The following is a 23426-nucleotide window of genomic DNA, read 5'->3' on the forward strand; positions in this document are numbered from 1 at the left end:
AGCACTGCCGCTTCACAGCTCCAGGGTCCCAGGTTCGATTCCCGGCTTGGGTCACTGTCTGTGTGGAGTCTGCACGTTCTTCCAGTGTCTGCATGGATTTCCTCCAGGTTACTCCGGTTTCCTCCCACAGTCCAAAGATGTGCAGGTTTGGTGGATTGGCTATGCTAAATTGACCTTAGTGTCCAAAAGGGTTGGGTGGAGTTGTTGGGTTGTGGGGATGGGGTGCAGATGTGGGCTTAGGTAGGATGATCTTTCCAAGGGCCGGTGCAGACTCGATGGGTCAAATGGCCTCCTTCTGCTCTGTAAATTCTATGATTCTATGAACTGCAGTAATCAAAACTGAATCTGTTCAACGCAACTGTTTCAAACTGGTGTGTAAAGCTGCCAATTCTGGAGTCATTGCAACCACCACCCCTTGACAATTAAATGCCATTTTAACACATCTTCAAAGATGGATGTAACTGTGGAATCATTTCATAGCTATGCTTCCACGCCCACCGCCGCCCCCCCCCCCCCCCAACCCGCCGCCCTGCAAGAAAAATGTCAAACAATCTCCACACAAATCACACCCACCACCCCACCCAATGACAATGTTTTCTGTACCCATGATCAAAATGGTTGGGCTTGCTTTAATCTGCTTCAGGAACATTCCACTGGGATGTGTGCGTCTGCTGCTTAGCTGAGTTTTCCCAACAGAAAGCACAATTCCACTACAGATGATTTGATTTTAACAATTATCTTCAGATATTTTCCTGGTAGCACCTTAATCTTTTTGAAATCTCTGGAATTGAAATATTCAGTCCTGTATCTCCTGTGATGACAATGCATTTTCATTTTAGTATGTCTGCTGCCATACTTGTTTCACAGCATTAAATTTCATTAAAATACAATCATGGTTTCAACTTTTTCCACAAGGGACTTGAAGCATAAAAATAAGTGACAAACTCAAACTCTCAACATGAAAACATATCCAGATCAATGTTTCATTATCTCCAGAGGAACATTTCTTTGAAATTGCCATCAAAATCATTTTGTCTAGATCAGAAGAGTTCAATAATATACCATGTGAGCCAACAGTGATACATAACTGCAATCCCTGCCTAGAATGCCATCTATAGTATTTGTATTTAGACAAACCCCTTTCTGGCACTCTTCTTGGGGCACCACGGAATATATCAATCAGTGATTTCCAAGGGCACCGCCCTTTAAGTTAGAAATTGCCATGCACAATAAAATATGGAATCCAGCATTGATTACTCCATCAACATGCATATCATGAAATGGTCAATCTGACTGACTTCCAGTTAAGACCATGTACTTAAGTCAGTGTACTGTTTGCACTTGGGCATTTACAATAACTGACAAACCAAAGTCTTGATTGCACTAGAGAACAATTAACATCACACATTTGCAGTTCCAAAATGTGCACAGATGAAACTGATGTTATCTAATTTTGGCACTTTTAAAGCATGTATTTTATAGTATGAAGCATGTGCTTTCATGTTTATTGCCTCCTTTGTTATACAATAATTACTGTAGCTGTTAAAGAAGCATTTTTCCTATCAGTTGTCTCTCCTGCAACCATGGTCTTGAACTGGTGTGGTTCCAACATGAAGTGGTTCAATACATATCTGAATTCCTCGATACCACTTGTTGCAAATTTCCAATATTAAGTAGGTCATTGTGTAATTATCGGGGGGGGGGGGGGGGGGGGGGTGTAGAAGGGGAAAATTGAACCATGCTGATAGTTTACATGCGTGTTCCAGCAAAATGCCACACTAGAAAATTGTAAGTTGCAATAGGCAACTGTCACACCAATATTCAAACACAAAAAAGTTCAATATGGTAATCAAGTAATTGCAAAGATGGCTGTAAAATTGCAAATGGTCCAAACCATACAGGGAACTCATGTTGACTCGTAGTTTCGGATGTCATCCAAATCCCTCACATATTAAAGTCTTGTAATACATTCATGGCCATCTGTAACTATTTGTTCAATATTGTAACTAAAATGCATAAATCTGAACTTAAATACCTATGATTTTCTCACCATTCATAAGCAAAAAGGAAAATTGTGTAACCAAATGTGAAACGACTACTGACCTCAAACCCCGATTAGTGTGACTACAATTAGATACTTTCCTCAATATGGTTTTCATTCATTCTGATGCAAAATGTATAGTTAAAATGTGAAGGGCTGACAGCTCATAAGCATGTCTGTTGATCCTGCTTCATTGTTACACACCAAATCTCAGTACTTGACCCATCAACCACCTTCCATCATCGTCCAGCCTATTCCCATTGTGTTCCCCACTGCGTGCTTTATCCACATTGTGTTTCTGCTCCAATGCAAACCACCCAGTCATCCGTCCTGTGTTTATCTAATGTCATCGCAGTTTTATTTTCACATGAACGGCTCTCATGTTCCCATGGAACCCCCTCCATGAACTACAGTACCTCCTTTCTACAAGTTGCCTCACCGCCTCTTGTTACTGTCACTTCAGCTGTACGCAGCAGACATGGGTCTGTCTCCCTATGCCATGAACTTTCCACCTCAAAAGACTATTAAAATAATTTCTTCCCTACAGTGACTTTAGACAGAAGCCTGTATATAGTTTGTCCAAACAGTTTCACTGCAGCCTGCCTTCTGCACTTAGTTTAGTCTTGATGGGTAACAAAATATCTCTTGCCTATCTCCACACAAAATACGGCATTCCAAAAATGTGCCTCACACCACATGCACATCTGACAGGCAATAAAATCCACAACATGATTATTTTACTTTCTAACATTTTTCTCCACACAGTTGTTTTATGCCTTCAGTTTCCCGCATGGTAGCCTCCATGCACACTCTCATTTGGGGACCCTGATATGAATCAAATTTCAGCTTCAGGAATTTTTGCAGCTGTCTTGTATTTTCAGTTAGAAAACGGCTGTTACATTTTCAGTTACTACACCAAGTGCTGCACCATCACTTCAGCTCACTGAAGCTTCAAATCTCTATACGTCCGGCGGGCAATATTAGGTCGACTCGCTTTAATTTAGTTTTTTGTGGAAAAGATGGGAATGTGAAAACAAAATTTAATCTCTGAGGTAAAATTGTGAAAGAAAACTCTGCTGCTACAAAGATATGCAAGAAAACTCTATAAATCGATAAGGACGGATGGCTATGTCTCATAAATAAACTATACTAAATGTAAACATGCGCCTGCTTTAGTCAGGATGTTCAAGAAAACATAGTCATGTCCCAGGATGCACTGGTGCCTTTCAGACAACAGGCAATAAAATGAAAGAATCCATTATTCTCCTGACCATTCGATGTGGATAGTCAATCAATTTACATTTATTAGTTACAGCAGACTAAGCATACACAGTGAAACAAATAGCTGACACACAATGGGGGGAAAAAACGCAAGTTTATTGTAACAATGCTGAGTATAAAACCACAGTTTACTGACACAGTGGCCAAATGACTACAAGTAGTGAGCCTGATTATCTGTACAATAAATCCCAGAGAAGCTTTTCACTCAGACCATTTAAATTATTTCTACCGATGCTGACTTTTCATCATGTTTTACCTGAATGGTATTTAAGCAGGACATTGCAAAATAAATACTATTACTTCTATTAATATTGTTGATACCCTTAAGTATGGAGTGCTAACAAAATTGAGGAGCCAAGCTCTAATTAAGGACTGACAGCATTGAGCACAGAGGAGCCACGGTGTCATCTGGTCTATTTAGACAATGATAAACCTTCATTAAAAACATTTAACGGAACATGAGACATTTCTTGGGACGAGACATTTTTGTAATGTCCTACGAATTAATTTTTCTTCTTCGTAAGTGAAGCACAGGTGGCTAATTGGACAAATTCAGGCCAGTTCGGAGAAGCTAATATTAAAATATAAACTTCTTTGATTTAAGATTCAAGGGAGTTTCAACAATCTACTAGTAAATTTCCGATGGCATTGCTCGAGCATAGTGTGGGAGCTGCAGCAGGTGATTTTCACATCTGTCAAGAGTCCCATTCAGTCTGACTACAACAATGGTAAAATCTGTGATACAATTCCACTGGAGCAATATCTCACTTGGCTGGCACAAAGTGAAAAATGTTACACTCATTGATGCCAAAACATTTAGGCCTCAAATATGCCTGTAATATTTGCCTAACATTCTACTAAATTTGTACAAGGTTCAAGTAACCAGCTTCTTTCCCCTCATGCTGCTCCTTCTGGGTTTTTTTTGCTGTCCACCGCAGTAGATTTATAGGTTTTTATCCTTTGTCTCATTTTGTGAGCTCCTGCCCAAAAGTTACCTTCTTTCTTTTTCCTCCTTCTTGCCTCCAGTAGTAGTTCTGCAGCTCTCACTGAAGCCATCAGTGGAGAAGAGGACAAAAGGGAGATTTTGCCAACAAGGAGGCTTTTCCCATTGTCAAATCTTGACTGGAGGAGGATCTTGAATAGATGGTGATTCGCCATTCCTGACTAGTCTCTGGCTCGAAAACCTGAACTCAGTTAGAAAATGCCTCAAACAGCACTGCCAACCCTCGCATTAAATACCAGTTACCCTCAATAACCCTTCAAAACTTTCAGCCGAAGAATCATTTTTTTCTACTGAATGACTTAAAATGAAAAGTGATTTTTTTTTCTTTTTCTCTCCAATTATAGTTGACATATTTATCCTATCATAGTTGACATTTGGAAATTTACTACCTGGTTGATGTATGTCGCAGTGCACACTGGATGTTCTGGATATTATAGCTGCAAAAAGCCTCAATAAAACTACATTGATTTTTGCTGCACGTCTGAAATATTCAACTCTGGGAGTCAAAGTCCTGCGGCTGGATTCTCCGTCCACAGCACCAGATTTCTGGCACAGCACGCCGGAGGGATTCTCCATTTCACCGGCTGGTCAATGGGGTTCCCCATTGTGGGGCAGCCCCACGCCGCCGGGAAACCCACCGGCTGCCGGCAAAACGGAGAATCCCACCGGCGGAGAATCCAGCCCCAGGTCTTTGAAGGATAGGTTGCCCTTTGAATGGGAACATGATAGAATCATCCAATCCCAGAAGGCTCTACAGTGCAGAAGGAGGCCATTCGGCCCATCAAGTCTGCGCAGATACTCTGAAAGAGCGCCCTTCCTGGACCCACTCCTCAGCCCTATCCCCATCTAACCTACGCATCTTTGGACACTAAGGGGCAATTTTAGCATGGCCAATCCACCTAACCTGCACATCTATGGACTGTGGGAGGAAACCGGAGCACCCCAGGGGAAACCCACATAGACACAGGGAGAATGTACAAACTCAATACAGACAGTCACTCAAGGCCGGAATTGAACCCGGGTCCTTGACGCTGTGAGGTAGCAGTGCTAACCACTGTGCCACCGTGCTGTCTCATTTCGAAAACTACTTGATTCCTCTTAAAAGTAAACTAAGTAACATTTTGTGAATTCACCGTGGAATAAGTAAAAGAATGAGCATGTAAGGGGTAGAACTTTGTCTTGGGTGGTAGTTTAAAAACTAGAACTATTGCTTTGGCCAGTCATTAGATGTCCCATCCGATAGTCAGCTCTATTGGTGCCAATGGAATGGAATATCAAGTTCAGGGAAGGGATGAGGCATGCAATCAGCATGATAGAACACATTTTGCATTTTGTCCAACACAAATTTCTACCCTTGTGTAAACTCCATAAAGAATAAATGCATGCTTTGATTGCATATTATTTCCTCCTTAAATCTGAGGTAATGTTATCAAACAGAAAATGTCAAAAAGAATAAATGTTGTAAAATAAAGACTTGATGAGACTCTGCCACAGGAGTCACCAGCTGAGACGGTAGATCTGCAAATGAAGTGGAAATTTGCTTTTCATGTGTTGATTGGCCTGCTATTTCCAGCATTTTCCATTTCTACTTCATACAGAAATAGGAGCCAATGCTGACACCCTGGAATGCAAGCCAAAATAGCAACATGCAAATGAAATTCACACAAATATTGTGGACATTTTAAATTAAAACTCCTTAATTAAAAGTGGCTGCTCCATTCACCTCCACTCCACAGTCCATCAATGTACTGAAAATAATGGAAAATGGCATTTTGAAAGCCCCGGGAAAACGCCTGGAAGAAATCTTCCAGTTGGTACCATAATAGTAACGGATTGCTGTCAATGTAATTAAACAGACAAGTCTGTGCAATGATAACAGAAAGTACTGGAAGCATTCAGCAATTCAGACGCAATCTGTAGGGAGGAGGAGTTGGTGTTTCTGGTGCGGACCTCTTGTAGCAATTTAGGTTTAACAAACAGCTGAGGCACAAAACAATTCTTCTGCTCTCGCCACAAATGCTGCCTGACCTGCTGAGTGTTTGCAGCATGTTCTGTTTTTATTTCTAGACTTCCAACATCTGTAGTGTTTTGACTTCTTTTAATAATAAAGCCCTGGTATGTTGTGTGTGTGTGTGGTCTTATTTGAACTCATTCTCTCATTGACACAGAATCTGGGCTAGCTCTGCAATTAAATCTTATGCTTCATAAAAGGAGTGCAAAACAGGGAAGTGGGAGACAACAAAACTGGTCAATGTGATGCATACAACTGTTCCACTGCACTATTAACGACTGCTTGAAGGATACTATTCTGCTAGAAACTTGGGTAGAGATAGTCTTGCTATTGCTTGCCGTGATACATGGGGCTGGATTCTCCGCCCCGCCACTTTTCTGCCTCGACCCACCAGTGGGATTCTCCGTCACGCAGGCCGCTCAATGGGGTGTCCCATTGTGGGGCAGCCCCACACAGTCGGGAACCCCCCAGGCGCTGGTAAAATGGAGAAACCCGCCAGCGGAGAATCCCGCCCATATTATTTGCAAACAACCCAAAGTGAAAAATATTCAAATATCGGGGGGCGGAGACAGTTACAACGCTAAGAAATACCATGGGATGCAGGATAAGGAGGTGTCGAGAACAGGAGTGGGGGAGGGGAAGGTTTCAGAGATTTATAAGGAACTGATGGAGTGGGGGGGAGCCTCAATAGAGGAGGTGAAGAGAAAGTGGAAAGAAGAGCTGGAGGGGGGTTGAGGAGTTGGAGACCGGATTATGGATTATGGGAGGATGCCCTGAGGAGAGTTAAAGCATCATCGTTGTGCGCCAGGCTCAGCCTGATACAATTCAAGATGGTTCACAGGGCACACATGACTGTGGCCCAGATGAACAGGTTCTTTGAGGGGGTGGAGGATAGGTGTGGGTGCTGTGCAGGTGGTTTGTGAACCATGTCCATATGTTTTGAGGATGTCTGAGGCTGAGGGGTTTGTTGACGTCATGTCAGAGGTCTTAAAAGTGAGGATGGTGCCGAGTCCAGAGGTGGTGATCTTTGATGTGTCGGAAGACCCTGGAACCCAGGGGGTAAAGAGGCCGACATACTGGCCTTTGCTTCGCTGATGACCCAGAGATGGATCTTACTAGGATGGAGGGGCTCGGAGCCCCCAAAGGTGGGGGTGTGGGTTCACAACATGGCGGGGTTTCTCAGGCTCAAGAAAATTAAATTTGCCTTGAGGGGTTCGTTGCAGGGGGTTGCTTGGAGGTGGCAACCGTTCATCGACTACTTCGAGAAAAATTAAGCTGTCAGCAGGGGGGAAAGGCGGGCAGGGGGGGAAGGGAGGCATGGGAAAGACGAGTGAGGGCAGGAGAACCAACGGAGTGGGGGGGGGGGGGGTTGCTGGGGAAGGAGGCACTGTTTATGTAAGCCACGTTGGCTTGGGTCTGTGCTCGGTGGGTTTGTTGGTTATATTGCTGTGTTTTTGTTCTTATTGAAACTTGGTGTTTAAAATTGTTAAAATTATAAATGCCTCTATAAAATATTTTCTTGAAAAAAAGAAATGCCATAGGATCGGAAACACCAGTTTTACACCGCAACCAACATTTAGCTTGATTGATTTTTGGAGTGTATAATTAAGCAGTAAAATTTGATACTAAAAATTGTTTGCCCGATGAGTTTTCCTTAAATTTAGAGAGAACATGCTGGAAAATCTCAGCAGGTCTGGCAGCATCTGTAGGGAGAGAAAAGAGCTAACGTTTCAAGTCCAGATGTCAATCCTGACAAAGGGTAATTTGGACTCGAAACGTTAGCTCTTTTTTTCTCCCTACAGATGCTGCCAGACCTGCTGAAGTTTTCCAGCATTTTCTCTTTGGTTTCAGATTCCAGAATCCGCAGTAATTTGTTTTTTTCCTTTAATTTAGGTCTTCTGCTGCTCACTTCAATGTAGTGACCAATGTACAGTCTTCGATAACTCCAAGTAAGGCTATTTATAAAGTAACACATTGCAATGTACTTTCATGACCCTCTTTTGTACTTTAATTTTCCTGAAAAATCAATCAAATATAATTGAATGCTATAATCCAGTACTGGAGTTCCAGCGTTGCCCTTGCAACCACAGGAAACCATCAATTTAATAATAGTCCTATTATTTGCCCTTGGATATCCACTGTTCCATATAAATTGGATAGATTTTCCCCCCAAAAAGCTCACAGCTTACATACGGCAACTGAGTGGAAAACAAGAGAAATTGGCACGGTTCAGGTTTTACCTCCTAATCGGCTTGTCCTGCATCAACCCAACACCTTCCCAGCAGAGCTGGTTAATTTCAGGAAAATGGGATTCATTTTCCTTGAGGTTTACTGATCAATATATTTCTAATCAATTGGAATCAGCTCCAGGGACTCGGGTTCCATTCCGCCCTCGGGTGACTGTGTGAAGTTTGCACTTTCACCTTGAACCTGCGTGGGTTGCTTTCGGGTGCTCCGGTTTCCTCCCACAGACCAAAGATGTGCAGGTTAGGTGGATTGGCCATGCTAAATTACCCCTTAGTGTCCAAAAGGTTAGGTTGGGTTCCTGGGATAGGGTAGAGGCGAGGGCTTAAGTAGAGTGCCCTTTCCAAGGGCCGGTGCAGACCTGATGGACTGAATGGCTTCTTTCTGCACTGTAAATTCTATGAATTAAGGTTTAGTCTCTACTTTGAAGTGAAATCCATCCAGGGTTCTTGTGCCAGTACCAGATCTAATGAACATGTTAAACTCATCATGAATAAATTCATAAATAATAATGATAATAACAATCGCTTATTGTGACTTCTTCAAAAAAATTCATGCTTTAAGACTGGACTCTACACAGAATAGTTTTGTTAACAGATTTTTTATATTTCCATTACCAGTTGTGGTAAGTACTAAAAACAACATTTTCTTGCCGCAAATCTCTTTCTCGGAAGGACACTGTACGTGCATTGTAGGCTGTTCACAGAAGGTTCATTGGGTTGATTCCTGGAATGAAGGGAGTCATCCTCTCAGAAAACGTTGGGCCTGCACTCATTGGAGTTTAGAAGAATGCTGGGCGATGAGAGGGGCAGCACGGTGGCACAGTGGTTAACACTGCTGCCTCACAGCGCCAGGGACCCGGGTTCAATTCCTGCCTTGGGTTACTGTCCATGTGGAGTTTGTACGTTCTCCCCGTATCCAAAGATGTTAGGTGGATTGGCCATGCTAAATTGCCCCTTTTGTGTCCTAAGATGTGAAGGTTAGGTGGGGTGACGGGGATAGGGAGGGGTAGTGGGCCTATGTAGGGTGCTCTTTTAGACGGTCAGTGGGCCAAATGGCCTCCTTCTGCACTGTAGGGGTTCTATGAAACATATAAAATCCTGAGGGGGGCTTGACAGGTCGGACGCTGAGAGGATCTGGAGCTGCTAGAGGGTCAGTTTCAGAATAGGGGCTTGTCCACTTAAGGTGGAGATGATGAGGCTTTCTTCTGTCAGAGCATCATGAATCTTTGGAATTCTTTATCCTAGAGAGCTGTGGAGGTTGGGTCATCTGAATATATTCCAGGCTGAAACAGGCAGATTTTTGAACTATAGGGGAGTCAATATTAATGGAGAGTTGGCAGGAAATTGTGATTAGATCAGCCATGACCTTATTGATGGTGGAGCAGGCTCCAGGGAGTTACATGGCTCTTGCTTCTTTGGTTTTTAAATCTTGGCAGTAATTTCTATAATGAACAAGAATGGTCAGATTTGCCAGGAGGAATCTGCATGTTAACTACCCAACCGATGGAAACAGAGACCAGAACAACCACATCTATATCGAGGGGAAGCATTCGCTTTGCTTTCAATATTTGAGTGGCTGCCGGCGTCGGCTGAGTGGCACATACACATGCCATGTAGTAGTGCTCAGAAGTCCGACATTGGGGACCTCAAAACGCGCGGTTTCGCTCTCCCGACATGGAAAGGGCTCGTGTGACAGGGAGATGTGACTGAACAGCCCGCCTTTCCCGCTGGGCTGTGAGAACAGGCTCCACCTCAATCAAACCCCTGCATCAATTCCAATACCGCTGCTGGATTTGTCTTCACGCACGTTTAAAACATGTTCATCCGCGACTCCCATTTCAATTCATCTGGCGTCGCTCAAGTGTGTTTCTGCTCTCGACTGAACCGCACGGTTTAAAAAAATATTTTAAACTTCAACCATTGGACTCTTCACACGCGCACCCTCCCCCCTCTCCCGCCCCTTTTTACTTCGAAATGTCACATCATCGGGGTCCCTTGCGTGAAAAAGTGGGTGATAGGGAGGGACAGAGAGAGTGCGAGAGGGTGGGACAGAGGGAGGGAGACACAGAGAGAGTGAGGGGCAGAGAGAGAGAGACAGAGAGAAGGAGGGACAGAGAGAGTGCGAGGGTGGGACAGAGGGAGGGAGACACAGAGTGAGGGGCAGACAGAGAGAGAGAGACAGAGAGAGGGAGGGACAGAGAGAGGGAGGGACAGCGAGTGTGCGAGAGGGTGGGACAGAGGGAGGGAGACACAGAGAGTGAGGGGCAGAGAGAGAGAGACAGAGAGAAGGAGGGACAGAGAGAGTGCGAGGGTGGGACAGAGGGAGGGAGACACAGAGTGAGGGGCAGACAGAGAGAGAGAGACAGAGAGAGGGAGGGACAGAGAGAGGGAGACAGAGAGAGGGAGGGACAGCGAGTGTGCGAGAGGGTGGTACAGAGGGAGGGAGACACAGAGAGAGTGAGGAACAGAGAGAGGGAGACAGAGAGAGAGACAAAGTGACAGAGAGTGCAAGAGAGAGGGACACAGTGAGGGAGGGACAGAGAGAGGGAGGGACAGAGAGAGAGTGCGAGAGGGTGGGACCGTGGGAGGGAGACACAGAGAGAATGAGGGGCAGAGAGAGGGAGACAGAGAGAGACAGCAAGAGGGAGGGACAGAGAGGGGGAGACAGAGTGCGACAGGGTGGGACAGAGTGAGGGAGGGACAGAGAGAGAGACAGAGAGAGGGAGGGACAGAGAGAGAGAGAGGGACAGAGAGAGAGGGAGACAGAGTGCGAGAGGGAGGGACAGAGAGAGTGCAAGACGGTGGGACAGAGGGAGAGACAGAGAGAGTGCGAGAGGGAGGGACAGAGAGAGGGGAGGACAGAGAGAGAGAGTGCGAGAGGGTGGGATAGAGAGCGGGAGAGACAGAGAGAGAGCGTGCGAGAGGGAGGGACAGAGAGAGTGCGAGAGGGTGGGACAGGGAGGGAGACAGAGTGCGAGAGGGAGGGACAGAGGGAGAGACACAGAGAGTGTGAGAGAGAGGGACAGAGAGGGAGACAGAGAGAGTGCGAGAGGGTGGGACAGAGAGAGAGAGTGCGAGAGGGTGGGTCCGAGAGCGGGAGGGACAGAGAGAGAGAGTGCGAGAGGGAGGGACAGAGAGAGTGCGAGAGGGTGGGACAGGGAGAGAGACAGAGAGTGCGAGAGGGAGGGACAGAGGGAGAGACACAGAGAGTGAGAGAGAGAGGGACAGAGAGGGAGACAGAGAGAGTGCGAGAGGGTGGGACTGAGAGAGAGAGTGCGAGAGGCTGGGACAGAGAGAAAGACAGAGAGAGTGTGAGAGGGAGACAGAGAGAGTGCGAGAGGATGGGTCAGAGAGCGAGACAGACAGAGAGAGTGCAAGAGGGTGGGACAGAGAGCGAGACAGATAGAGAGAGTGCGAGAGGGACAGGGAGAGAGAGTGTGAGAGGGAGGGACAGAGAGAGTGCGAGAGGGTGGGACAGGGAGGGAGACAGAGTGCGAGAGGGAGGGACAGAGGGCGAGACACAGAGTGTGAGAGAGAGGGACAGAGGGAGACAGAGAGAGTGCGAGAGGGTGGGACAGAGAGAGAGAGTGCGAGAGGGTGGGACAGAGAGCGGGAGGGACAGAGAGAGAGAGTGCGAGAGGGAGGGACAGAGAGAGTGCGAGAGGGTGGGACAGGGAGAGAGACAGAGAGTGCGAGAGGGAGGGACAGAGGGAGAGACACAGAGAGTGTGAGAGAGAGGGACAGAGAGAGTGCGAGAGGGTGGGACAGAGAGAGAGAGTGCGAGAGGCTGGGACAGAGAGAAAGACAGGGAGAGTGTGAGAGAGAGGGAGACAGAGAGAGTGCGAGAGGATGGGACAGAGAGCGAGACAGACAGAGTGCAAGAGGGTGGGACAGAGAGCGAGACAGACAGAGAGAGTGCGAGAGGGACAGGGAGAGAGAGAGAGGGTGGGGCAGAGAGAGGGAGGGACAGAGAGAGAGTGTGAGATGGAGGGACAGAGAGAGTGCGAGAGGGTGGGACAGGGAGAGAGACAGAGAGAGTGCGAGAGGGAGGGACAGAGGGAGAGACACAGAGAGTGCGAGAGGGAGGGACAAAGAGAGACACAGAGAGTGAGGGATAGAGAGAGAGACAGAGAGTGCAAGAGAGAGAGACAGAGAGAGGGAGGGACAGAGAGACAGAGAGAGGAAGGGACAAAGAGAGAGAGAGGGAGACAGAGTGCGAGAGGGAGGGACAGAGAGGGAGACAGAGAGTACGAGAGGGAGGGACAGAGTGGGAGAGAGACAGAGAGAGTGCAAGACGGAGGGACAGAGAGAGAGAGAGAGACAGAGCGAGGGAGGGACAGAAGGACTGAGACAGAGAGAGAGTGAGGGGCAGAGAGAGAGAGACAGAGAGAGGGAGGGACAGTGAGACAGAGAGAGGGAGGGACAGAAAAAGGGAGGGACAGAGACAGTGCTAGAAGGTAGGACAGAGGGAGGGAGACACAGAGAGTGAGGGGCTGAGAGAGAGAGACAGAGAGAGTGAGGGACAGAGAGAGAGAGAGAGGGAGGGACAGAGAGAGAGAGAGAGGGAGGGACAGAGAGAGGGAGACAGAGACAGAGTGACAGAGAGTGCAAGAGAGATGGACAGAGAGAGGGAGGGACACAGAGGGAGAGAGAAAGAGAGAGGGAGGGACAGAGAGAGGGAGGGACAGAGAGAGAGAGCGTGCGAGAGGGAGGGACAGAGAGAGAGACAGAGAGAGAGAGTGAGGGGCGGAGAGAGAGAGGAACAGAGGGAGGGAGGAACAGAGAGAGTGCGAGAGGGTGGGACAGAGGGAGAGACAGAGAGAGGAAGACAGAGGGAGAGAGACAAAGAGTGACAGAGAGTGCAAGGGAGAGGGACAGAGAGAGGGAGAGACAGAGAGAGAGAGACAGACAGAAAGAGGGTGGGACAGAGAGAGGGAGGGACAGAGAGAGAGAGAGACAGAGAGAGGGAGGGACAGAGAGAGGGAGGGACAGAGAGAGGGAGGGACAGAGAGAGGGAGGGACAGAGAGAGGGAGGGACAGAGAGAGGGAGGGACAGAGAGAGGGAGGGACAGAGAGAGGGAGGGACAGAGAGAGGGAGGGACAGAGAGAGGGAGGGACAGAGAGAGGGAGGGACAGAGAGAGGGAGGGACAGAGAGAGGGAAGGACAGAGAGAGGGAGGGACAGAGAGAGGGAGGGACAGAGAGAGGGAGGGACAGAGAGAGGGAGGGACAGAGAGAGGGTGGGACAGAGAGAGGGAGGGACAGAGAGAGGGAGGGACAGAGAGAGGGAGGGACAGAGAGAGGGAGGGACAGAGAGAGGGAAGGACAGAGAGAGGGAAGGACAGAGAGAGGGAAGGACAGAGAGAGGGAAGGACAGAGAGAGAGGGAGAGTGCGATCAGGGTGGGACAGAGAGAGGGAGGGACAGAGAGAGAGAGAGAGTGCAAGAGGGAGGGACAGAGGGAGAGACAGAGAGAGTGCGAGAGGGAGGGACAGAGAGAGGGAAGGACAGAGAGAGGGAAGGACAGAGAGAGAGAGTGCGAGAGGGTGGGACAGAGAGAGGGTGGGACAGAGAGAGGGAGGGACAGAGAGAGGGAGGGACAGAGAGAGAGAGTGCGAGAGGGAGGGACAGAGAGAGTGCGAGCGAGTAGGACAGGGCGAAAGACAGAGTGAGTGCGACAGGGAGGGACAGGGAGAGAGACGGAGAGAGTGCGAGAGGGTGGGACAGAGACAGAGAGGGTGCGAGAGGGTGGGACAGAGAGAGAGACACAGAGAGTGCCGGAGAGAGACAGAGAGAGAGCGAGAGAGAGGGACAGAGAGAGAGACAGAGAGAGTGTGAGAGGGTGGGACAGAGAGCAAGACAGACAGAGAGAGTGCGAGATGGTGAGAGATAGAGAGAGAGAGAGAGAGTGCGAGGCGAAGGGCCAGAGAGAGTGAGAGAGAGAGTGTGAGAGGGACAGAGGGCGACACAGAGAGTGCAAGAGGGACAGAGAGAGAGACAGAGAGAGTGCGAGAGGGTGGGACAGAGAGAGAGAGACACACACAGAGAGGCTGAAAGGGTGGGACAGAGAATGGACGAGCGGGTGGGACGGAGATAGTGCGAGAGGGTCTGACAGAGAGAGAGACAGAGAGAGTGCGAGACAGATAGAAGGAGAGACAGAGAGAGTGTGAGAGAGAGGGTCAGAGAGACGGAGAGAGTGCGAGAGGGTGGGACAGAGAGAGAGAGAGACAGAGAGAGTGTGAGGGTGGGACAGAGAGAGGGATAGAGACAGAGAGAGTGTGAGAGAGAGAGACAGAGAGAGTGCGAGAGCGAGTGCGGGAAAGCGAGACAGAGAGTGCGAGAAGGTGGGACAGAGAGAGAGAAAGTGCGAGAGGGAGGGACAGAGAGAGAGAGAGAGTGTGCGAGAGGGTAGGACAGTGAGGGGGACAGGAAAAGTGCGAGGGTGTGGGACAGAGAGAGTGCAAGGGGAGGGACAGAGACAGAGAGAGTGTGAGAGGGTGGGACAGAGATAGTGCGAGAGGACGGGACAGATAGAGTGTGAGAGGGTGGGACAGAGAGAGTGAGAGAGGGAAGGTCAGTGAGAGAGAGAGAGACAGAGTCAATGCGCGAGGGTGGAACAGATAGAGGGAGAGACAGAGAGAGTGCAAGAGGGAGGGACAGAGAGCGTGCGAGAGGTGGGACAGAGAGAGTGCGAGAGGACGGAACAGATAGAGGGAGAGACAGAGAGAGTGGGACCGAGAGACAGAGGGAGTGCGAGAGGGTGGAACAGAAAGAGACAGACAGAGAGAGTGCGAGAGGGTGGGACAGAGAGGGACAGAGAGCGAGAGAGGGACAGAGAGAGTGAGGGACAAAGAGTGGGCGAGAGGGAGGGACAGAGAGAGAGAGACAGAGAGAGTGTGAGAGGGTGGGACAGAGAGAGTGAGAGAGACAGAGGGATTGCGAGAGGGTGGGACAGAGAGAGTGAGAGAGACAGAGAGAGTGGGACAGAGAGAGTCAGAGAGAGTGCGAGAGGGAGGGACAGAGAGAGAGGGAGGGACAGAGAGAGAGAGACAGAGAGAGTGCGAGAGGGTGGGACAGCGAGAGGGTGGGACAGAGAGAGAGAGAGAATGTGAGAGGGTGGGACAGAGAGAGCGAATGTGAGAGGGTGGGACAGAGAGAGAGAGACAGACAGAGAGAGTGAGAGAGGGTGGGACAGAGAGAGACGGAGACAGAGAGTGTGAGGTGAGATAAACAGAGCAGAGAGTGCTAAAGTGATCGACAGAGAGACAGAAAGTGCTAGAGAGAGGGACAGAGAGAGTGCGAGAGGGTGGGACAGAGAGAGAGACAGGGAGTGGGAAACAGAGAGACAGGGAGAGAGAGACAGTGAGTGTGCAAGAGGGTGGGACAGAGAGAGGGACATAGAGTGACAGGGAAAGTGTGAAAGAGAGGGTCAGAGTGAGTGCGAGGGGAGGGACAGAGATAGAGATGATCAGAGGGAGACAGCTAGAGAGTGCGTGAGGGAGGGACAGAGAGAGAGAGACAGACAGACATAAAGAGGGACAGACAGCGAGACCAGGAGAATGCGACAGGGAGGAACTGAGAGAGACAGAGAGAGAGTGTGAGAGGGAGGGACAGAGACAGAGAGGCTGTAATGATACATGGAGTCCCATCAGTTTTCCATGGCTGTGTGTTTGAAGATGCCCACTGGACGCTGTAAGTATACACTGTAAGTTTACCCTAGGCACTGTCAGTATACAATGGGCACTGTCAGTATACACTGGGCACTGTCAGTATACACTGGGCACTGTCAGTATACACTGGGCACTGTCAGTATACACTGGGCACTGTCAGTATACACTGGGCACTGTCAGTATACACTGGGCACTGTCAGTATACACTGGGCACTCTAAGTGTACACTGGGCACTGTCAGTATACACTGGGCACTGTCAGTGTACACTGGGCACTCTAAGTCTACACTGGGCACTCTAAGTCTACACTGGGCACTAAGTCTACACTGGGCACTAAGTCTACACTGGGCACTAAGTCTACACTGGGCACTAAGTCTACACTGGGCACTAAGTCTACACTGGGCACTAAGTCTACACTGGGCACTAAGTCTACACTGGGCACTGTAAGTCTACACTGGGCACTGTAAGTCTACACTGGGCACTGTAAGTCTACACTGGGCACTGTAAGTCTACACTGGGCACTGTAAGTCTACACTGGGCACTGTAAGTCTACACTGGGCACTGTAAGTCTACACTGGGCACTGTAAGTCTACACTGGACACTAAGTGTACACTGGGCACTGTAAGTATACACTGGGCACTGTAAGTCTACACTGGGCACTGTAAGTCTACACTGGGCACTGTAAGTCTACACTGGGCACTGTAAGTCTACACTGGGCACTGTAAGTCTACACTGGGCACTGTAAGTCTACACTGGACACTAAGTGTACACTGGGCACTGTAAGTATACACTGGGCACTGTAAGTATACACTGGGCACTAAGTGTACACTGGGCACTGTCAGTATACACTGGGCACTCTAAGAGTACACTGGGCACTCTAAGAGTACACTGGGCACTCTAAGAGTACACTGGGCACTCTAAGAGTACACTGGGCACTCTAAGAGTACACTGGGCACTCTAAGAGTACACTGGGCACTCTAAGAGTACACTGGGCACTCTAAGTGTACACTGGGCACTCTAAGTGTACACTGGGCACTCTAAGTGTACACTGGGCACTCTAAGTGTACACTGGGCACTCTAAGTCTACACTGGGCACTAAGTCTACACTGGGCACTAAGTCTACACTGGGCACTGTAAGTCTACACTGGGCACTGTACGTATACACTGGGCACTGTACGTATACACTGGGCACTGTAAGTCTACACTGGGCACTAAGTCTACACTGGGCACTAAGTCTACACTGGGCACTAAGTCTACACTGGGCACTAAGTCTACACTGGGCACTAAGTCTACACTGGGCACTAAGTCTACACTGGGCACTAAGTCTACACTGGGCACTAAGTCTACACTGGGCACTGTAAGTCTACACTGGACACTGTAAGTCTACACTGGACACTAAGTGTACACTGGGCACTGTAAGTATACACTGGGCACTAAGTGTACACTGGGCACTGTCAGTATACACTGGGCACTCTAAGTGTACACTGGGCACTCTAAGTGTACACTGGGCACTCTAAGTGTACACTGGGCACTCTAAGTGTACACTGGGCACTCTAAGTGTACACTGGGCACTCTAAGTGTACACTGGGCACTCTAAGTGTACACTGGGCACTCTAAGTGTACACTGGGCACTCTAAGTGTACACTGGGCACTCTAAGTGTACACTGGGCACTCTAAGTGTACACTGGGCACTCTAAGTCTTCACTGGGCACTAAGTCTACACTGGGCACTGTAAGTCTACACTGGGCACTGTAAGTCTACACTGGGCACTGTACGTATACACTGGGCACTGTAAGTCTACACTGGGCACTAAGTCTACACTGGGCACTAAGTCTACACTGGGCACTAAGTCTACACTGGGCACTAAGTCTACACTGGGCACTGTAAGTCTACACTGGGCACTGTAAGTCTACACTGGGCACTGTAAGTCTACACTGGGCACTGTAAGTCTACACTGGGCACTGTAAGTCTACACTGGGCACTGTAAGTCTACACTGGGCACTGTAAGTCTACACTGGGCACTGTAAGTCTACACTGGACACTAAGTGTACACTGGGCACTGTAAGTATACACTGGGCACTAAGTATACACTGGGCACTAAGTATACACTGGGCACTGTAAGTCTACACTGGGCACTAAGTCTACACTGGGCACTAAGTCTACACTGGGCACTAAGTCTACACTGGGCACTAAGTCTACACTGGGCACTAAGTCTACACTGGGCACTGTAAGTCTACACTGGGCACTGTAAGTATACACTGGGCACTGTAAGTATACACTGGGCACTGTAAGTATACACTGGGCACTGTAAGTATACACTGGACGCTAAGTATACAGTGCACAGCTAGCAAGACTGTCCCGCCCTGGGTGGCGGACACAGAGGAGAAATCCTGCCTTCCGTCCTGCCTCCCCCCCAAAAAAATTGTCATCTGAACCACGTGGAGCGACCCGCCCAGGTTGGCAATTTCCCACCGGGTGGATTTCGACTGGAAGCTTTGGCGGCGATGCGACTCCCATTGGACCAGCGTTACTCTGCACCAACACCATCCAGCTTTGGGGGATTCTGTGTTGCTTTCCCTCCTCCCCCCGTTTATCTCTCCAAAAATATTTTCTTCTCTCCCAGACGGATAAGCTGGAGCAGCGGAACTCCACCTTGAATTCACACCGATGAAAAGATGCTCAGCATCAAAAGAAGAAAAGGACGCTTCGATGAACCAAAATAGCTGTTCCATCCCCTGAATATTGTCTGGACTGTGCATTGTTTGCATGGGATGGGGAAATATTTAGACCTTGAAAGATGCTGAGAGAGGACAAGTAAGCAGCTGGAGTGTGGGGAAATGGGAGGAGACGTCAGACTTCACCCCGTGTAACAGATAATTCAATAAAAGGAAAACTGTGTTCATCACCTGAGGAGGGGGGGGGGGGGGGGGGGTCATTAAATGCGATTCGTAAAGGGTGGGATGGAGGTTGCGTGTCGTCCCTTCCCTATTATTGAAGAATTAAACATTACAACAGATTGATCAAAGATATCACGTCGTTTACCCAAGTCAGCCCCCCCCTCCACACACACACACCCAGCACCCCCCACCCCCAGTACACACCCCATCCAATTGTGGAGAATGAGAATTCAGCATCTTTTTAAAAAATAGACAAGAACACTCCTTTTCCCAACTCTACCGGGACTCACGTCTGCAAAGCACAGACCCCCCGCCACCCCACCCCACAAGTCTGCAAAATAACAAAGGACTCCAGCACGCAAAGCAGAAACTGTTGGGAGCTTTTCAAACATTTGGGGGTAATTGCATTATCAAACGGGGGGGGGGGGGGGGGTGGCAATAAATTGGCATCCTCTGGTCAATGGGAAAAATGTTTTCTTTCAACAAAAGACGATACTTTTTATTCCTGCTTACAACCGCCCGGCCTTTCATTTTGTATTGCAAGGGGATGGGGTGGGGGATATTTGGATGTAATCCAAAAAGGGAGATTTAGAAACGAGCTTCCTTGGAATCTAATTATTTATTTTGTTTGGCTCTGGTGTTTATTAGCCTCGGGGGGGGGGGGGGGGGCGGTTGTTGGCAGGGACTCTAATCTGAGTCTCTCTCTGAAAGCAGCAGATAGCAGCGCTCCTCCGGTCACCGGGAGACTAGACGTCTGAGTCTCGAAAGATCCTCTCTTGTCACCCTCAAGAAAACGGCGGAGAGATGGAGAAAAAAAAAAGTGCTGAACGACACTCGACAGGGTTGGGGGGGATAAAGAGGTGGCCACGCAAACCCAGCATAAATTTGCAATCAACACCTTGCAATCGTTTCCCCAAATCCCCCCAGGTCAAAAAAATGATTTGTTTTACCCTATTTAATTCGCACTTACGTCACCTAGTGGGACCCACACCAGGTCCCAGTTCAAATCCAGTTACCTTTTCCAAATAAAATGCAAAACACACACTGCTCCTTTTCCAAGACTAATTAAACCGGGATCCCTTTTCAAAAGGTAATAATAACACAAAAGCAATGCACCAATCTGATTTTTCATACCCACCCAAAAAGATCACAAAGAAAAGAAACAGCGGATAAAAGATAACGGTTTCCCGCCCAAGGGGGAAATAGGAACAGTTTCGATCAGACCGGGCAACCAGTGAGAAGCTCACATCGATCCTCGATCCCCCCCCCCCACTTGCTTATTTTCCCAAATCCAGCTTTTATTTTCTCCAAACATGTCACACCGAAGAAAGCAACGCAGCCGACCCTATTGTCCCAGACCCCACATCTAAACAGTACTTTGTATCAGCAGAAATAAAAGAGATTGGGGGGCGGGGGGTGGAAGATGTCACATTTATTGCAAATTTTGAAAATGCAGTAGAGAAATTGTGCGAGGCAGGAGGGGCGAATGGGGGGAATCACCCATTTCTCCAAACCCCTGTTTAATTGAAGTAGCATCGAAAATGGATACACTCAAATGAAAGACACAAAAAGGTTTCCAATTAACAACATAGAAGCTTGTTCATTCAGCACCTCCTACTGGAAACAAATCCACACCAGCTCCTTATTTCTTACTGTTATTTGCGTGCTCGAAGACACAGGATCATTCTCTTCAAACCACCACCAGAAAAGATCTGTAAATTGATAATTAAAAATACAAACAAGAGCCCCCCCCTACTAAAAAAAAAGGGAAACGACACAATTTCGCAGATTCTGCCAGGAACAGAGAGAGACCCACGGCTGCCTCAAGCAAATGTCATTTATTTATGAGGATGTGGACAGATTTCACACCAGCAAGGAAGTCATTACGCTCAAAATATTTTACCTTCGCTGAAGACCACCAGAAGACAAAGAAATCACTGCCGCACATTAAACCGACAGAAGCACTGTCCTTTCTGCCCAGACACATTAAAACAGAATCCTAAATGTTACCTTTCTTTGCAAAAAAAATCCAAGCACATATTCAACTGTATAGAGAGATTGCACTGCAGAAAATTAAAATGCACTATTGTCCACTGTTGGCTTTTGCAAGGAATTAGTGCCTACAGCAATAAATTTAATGTTTTCCAAGGGGAGGGGGTTGGTGGTGGTGGTGGAGGGGGGGGGGGTTGATTTATAAACCATACCTGTGGTGCTAATAAAGAGTAGCCCGGTTAGGAAAATCCTGGTTTGTAACATTGTTGGTGCTTGGATTGGGTTCTTGGAGGTAAATGGCTGGTGCTTTTCGCTCCGCTTTCCCCGCTGCTGCTGCTACCGCTGCTGCTGCTGCAAAGGAGACGACAATCCCCGCGCGCGCTGCTCGCGAGCCGCTTCTGCCTCCACCTAATCACTCCGCCCTCCTTTAATCCACGCCGTATCCGCCCGCCCAGCTGGCACACTCCGCAAGTAGTCCCCCTTCCTCATCTCCCACCCCCCTTGTCTATCCGTCTCCCTCCGCTAGACATTCTCCACCCACCCCCCCTCACCCGCGCTGCCTTCACTCTCCCCCTTCTCCCTCGTCCACTGAGCTTAATGCTGGGGCCCATCAACATCTACCTCTCCCTTTCCTCTATTTCATTCATTCTCTCATCCATTGAGCTCAATGTTGGGACCCATCAACATCTACTTCTCCCTTTCCTCTATTTCATTCCTTCTCTCATCCATTGAGGTTAATGCTGGGACCCATCACCAACTCCCTCTCCTTTCCTCGTTTTCATTCATTCTCTTATCCGTTGAGCTTAATGCTGGGACCCATCATCATCTTCCTCTCCCAATTTTTCATTTATCCTTTAATCCGTTGAGCCTAATTTTGGGACACATCACCGTTCCTCTTTCTTTCTCTTTTTCATTCATTTTCTCATCCATTGAGCTTAATGCTGGAACCATTGTTGCAATCCCAATTGATATTATACCTGGACGGGAAGATCCCAGAATGTAACCCTGAACTTATATTTGTTTCATAAAATGTGGAGGAACAGAGTTACACAACCACTAATTAGTTTTAACATGACAAAAACTATTTATTTAACATGAAAAATGGGATTATAACACAGCTCATCCGAATACAGGAGGGAGATAGAGAACCTAGTGGAGTGGTGGAGCGACAACAATCTCTCCCTCAATGCCAGCAAAACTAAAGAGCTGGTAATTGACTTCAGGAAGCGAAGTACTGTACACACCCCTGTCAGCATAAACGGGGCTGAGGTGGAGATGGTTAGCAGTTTCAAATTCCTAAGGGTGCACATCTCCAAAAATCTGTCCTGGTCCACCCACGTCGACGCTACCACCAAGAAAGCACAACAGCGCCTATACTTCCTCAGGAAACGAAGGAAATTCGGCATGTCCACATTGACTCTTACCAACTTTTACAGATGCACCATAGAAAGCATCCTATCAGGCTGCATCATAGCCTGATATGGCAACTGCTCGGCCCAGGACCGGAAGAAACTTCAGAGAGTCGTGAACACCGCCCAGTCCATCACACGAACCTGCCTCCCATCCATTGACTCCATCTACACCTCCCGCTGCCTGGGGAAAGCGGGCAGTATAATCAAAGATCCCTCCCACCCGGCTTACTCACTCTTCCAACTTCTTCCATCGGCAGCAGGAGATACAGAAGTCTGAGAACACGCACAAACAGACTCAAAAACAGCTTCCTCCCCACTGTCACCAGACTCCTAAATGACCCTCTTATGGACTGACTTCATTAACACTACACCCTGTATGCTTCATCCGATGCCAGTGCTTATGTAGTTACATTGTATATGTTGTGTTGCCCTATTATGTATTTTCTTTTATTCCCTTTTCTTCTCATGTACTTAATGATCTGTTGAGCTGCTCGCAGAAAAATACTTTTCACTGTACCTCGGTACACGTGACAATAAACAAATCCAATCCAATCCAATCCCCTCTGAGCTTAACAAATACACAAAGATTTAGAGACTAACATGGATTACAAATTACGTCTTAAACTACAATGGATTAATTAACTCAAAAAATCACTTTTAAGAGGACAAGATGACTGTGGTCAAATACACGCACTTCGCTGTGAACACAATTTAGTGCCTGTGAATTTCTCCTCTGAATCCCTTCAGGTAATGATCACATGAGAGAGTCCAAACTCCACTCCCAAAAACATGTTTTAAAATCTTCTCTCACAATAATTCTTTTACTTAATGGTTTGCATTCTGAAATCCCGTCCAGGTTTTCCAAATGACACTTTTA

General features: G+C 48.0%; 1 protein-coding gene across 14 annotated transcripts in view; it reads right to left on the bottom strand.

Annotated features, from left to right (window-relative positions):
- Positions 1 to 21558, bottom strand: part of LOC140398222 (neural cell adhesion molecule 1-like) — a 625403-nt gene extending 603845 nt beyond the window's left edge. For 6 of the 14 annotated variants that reach the window (XM_072486624.1, XM_072486625.1, XM_072486626.1 and 3 more), the window contains exon 1: positions 21350 to 21558. In XM_072486624.1, the coding sequence (XP_072342725.1) occupies positions 21350 to 21401 (52 nt within the window). In that variant the 5' untranslated portion in view covers positions 21402 to 21558. The remainder of the gene's footprint in view (positions 1 to 21349) is intronic. The other 8 variants (XM_072486633.1, XM_072486627.1, XM_072486634.1 and 5 more) reach the window with 3 other exon arrangements.
- Positions 21559 to 23426: the final 1868 nt, after the last annotated feature.

This window comes from Scyliorhinus torazame, chromosome 21 (genome assembly GCF_047496885.1).
Source record: "Scyliorhinus torazame isolate Kashiwa2021f chromosome 21, sScyTor2.1, whole genome shotgun sequence".
Taxonomy (NCBI): domain Eukaryota; kingdom Metazoa; phylum Chordata; class Chondrichthyes; order Carcharhiniformes; family Scyliorhinidae; genus Scyliorhinus; species Scyliorhinus torazame.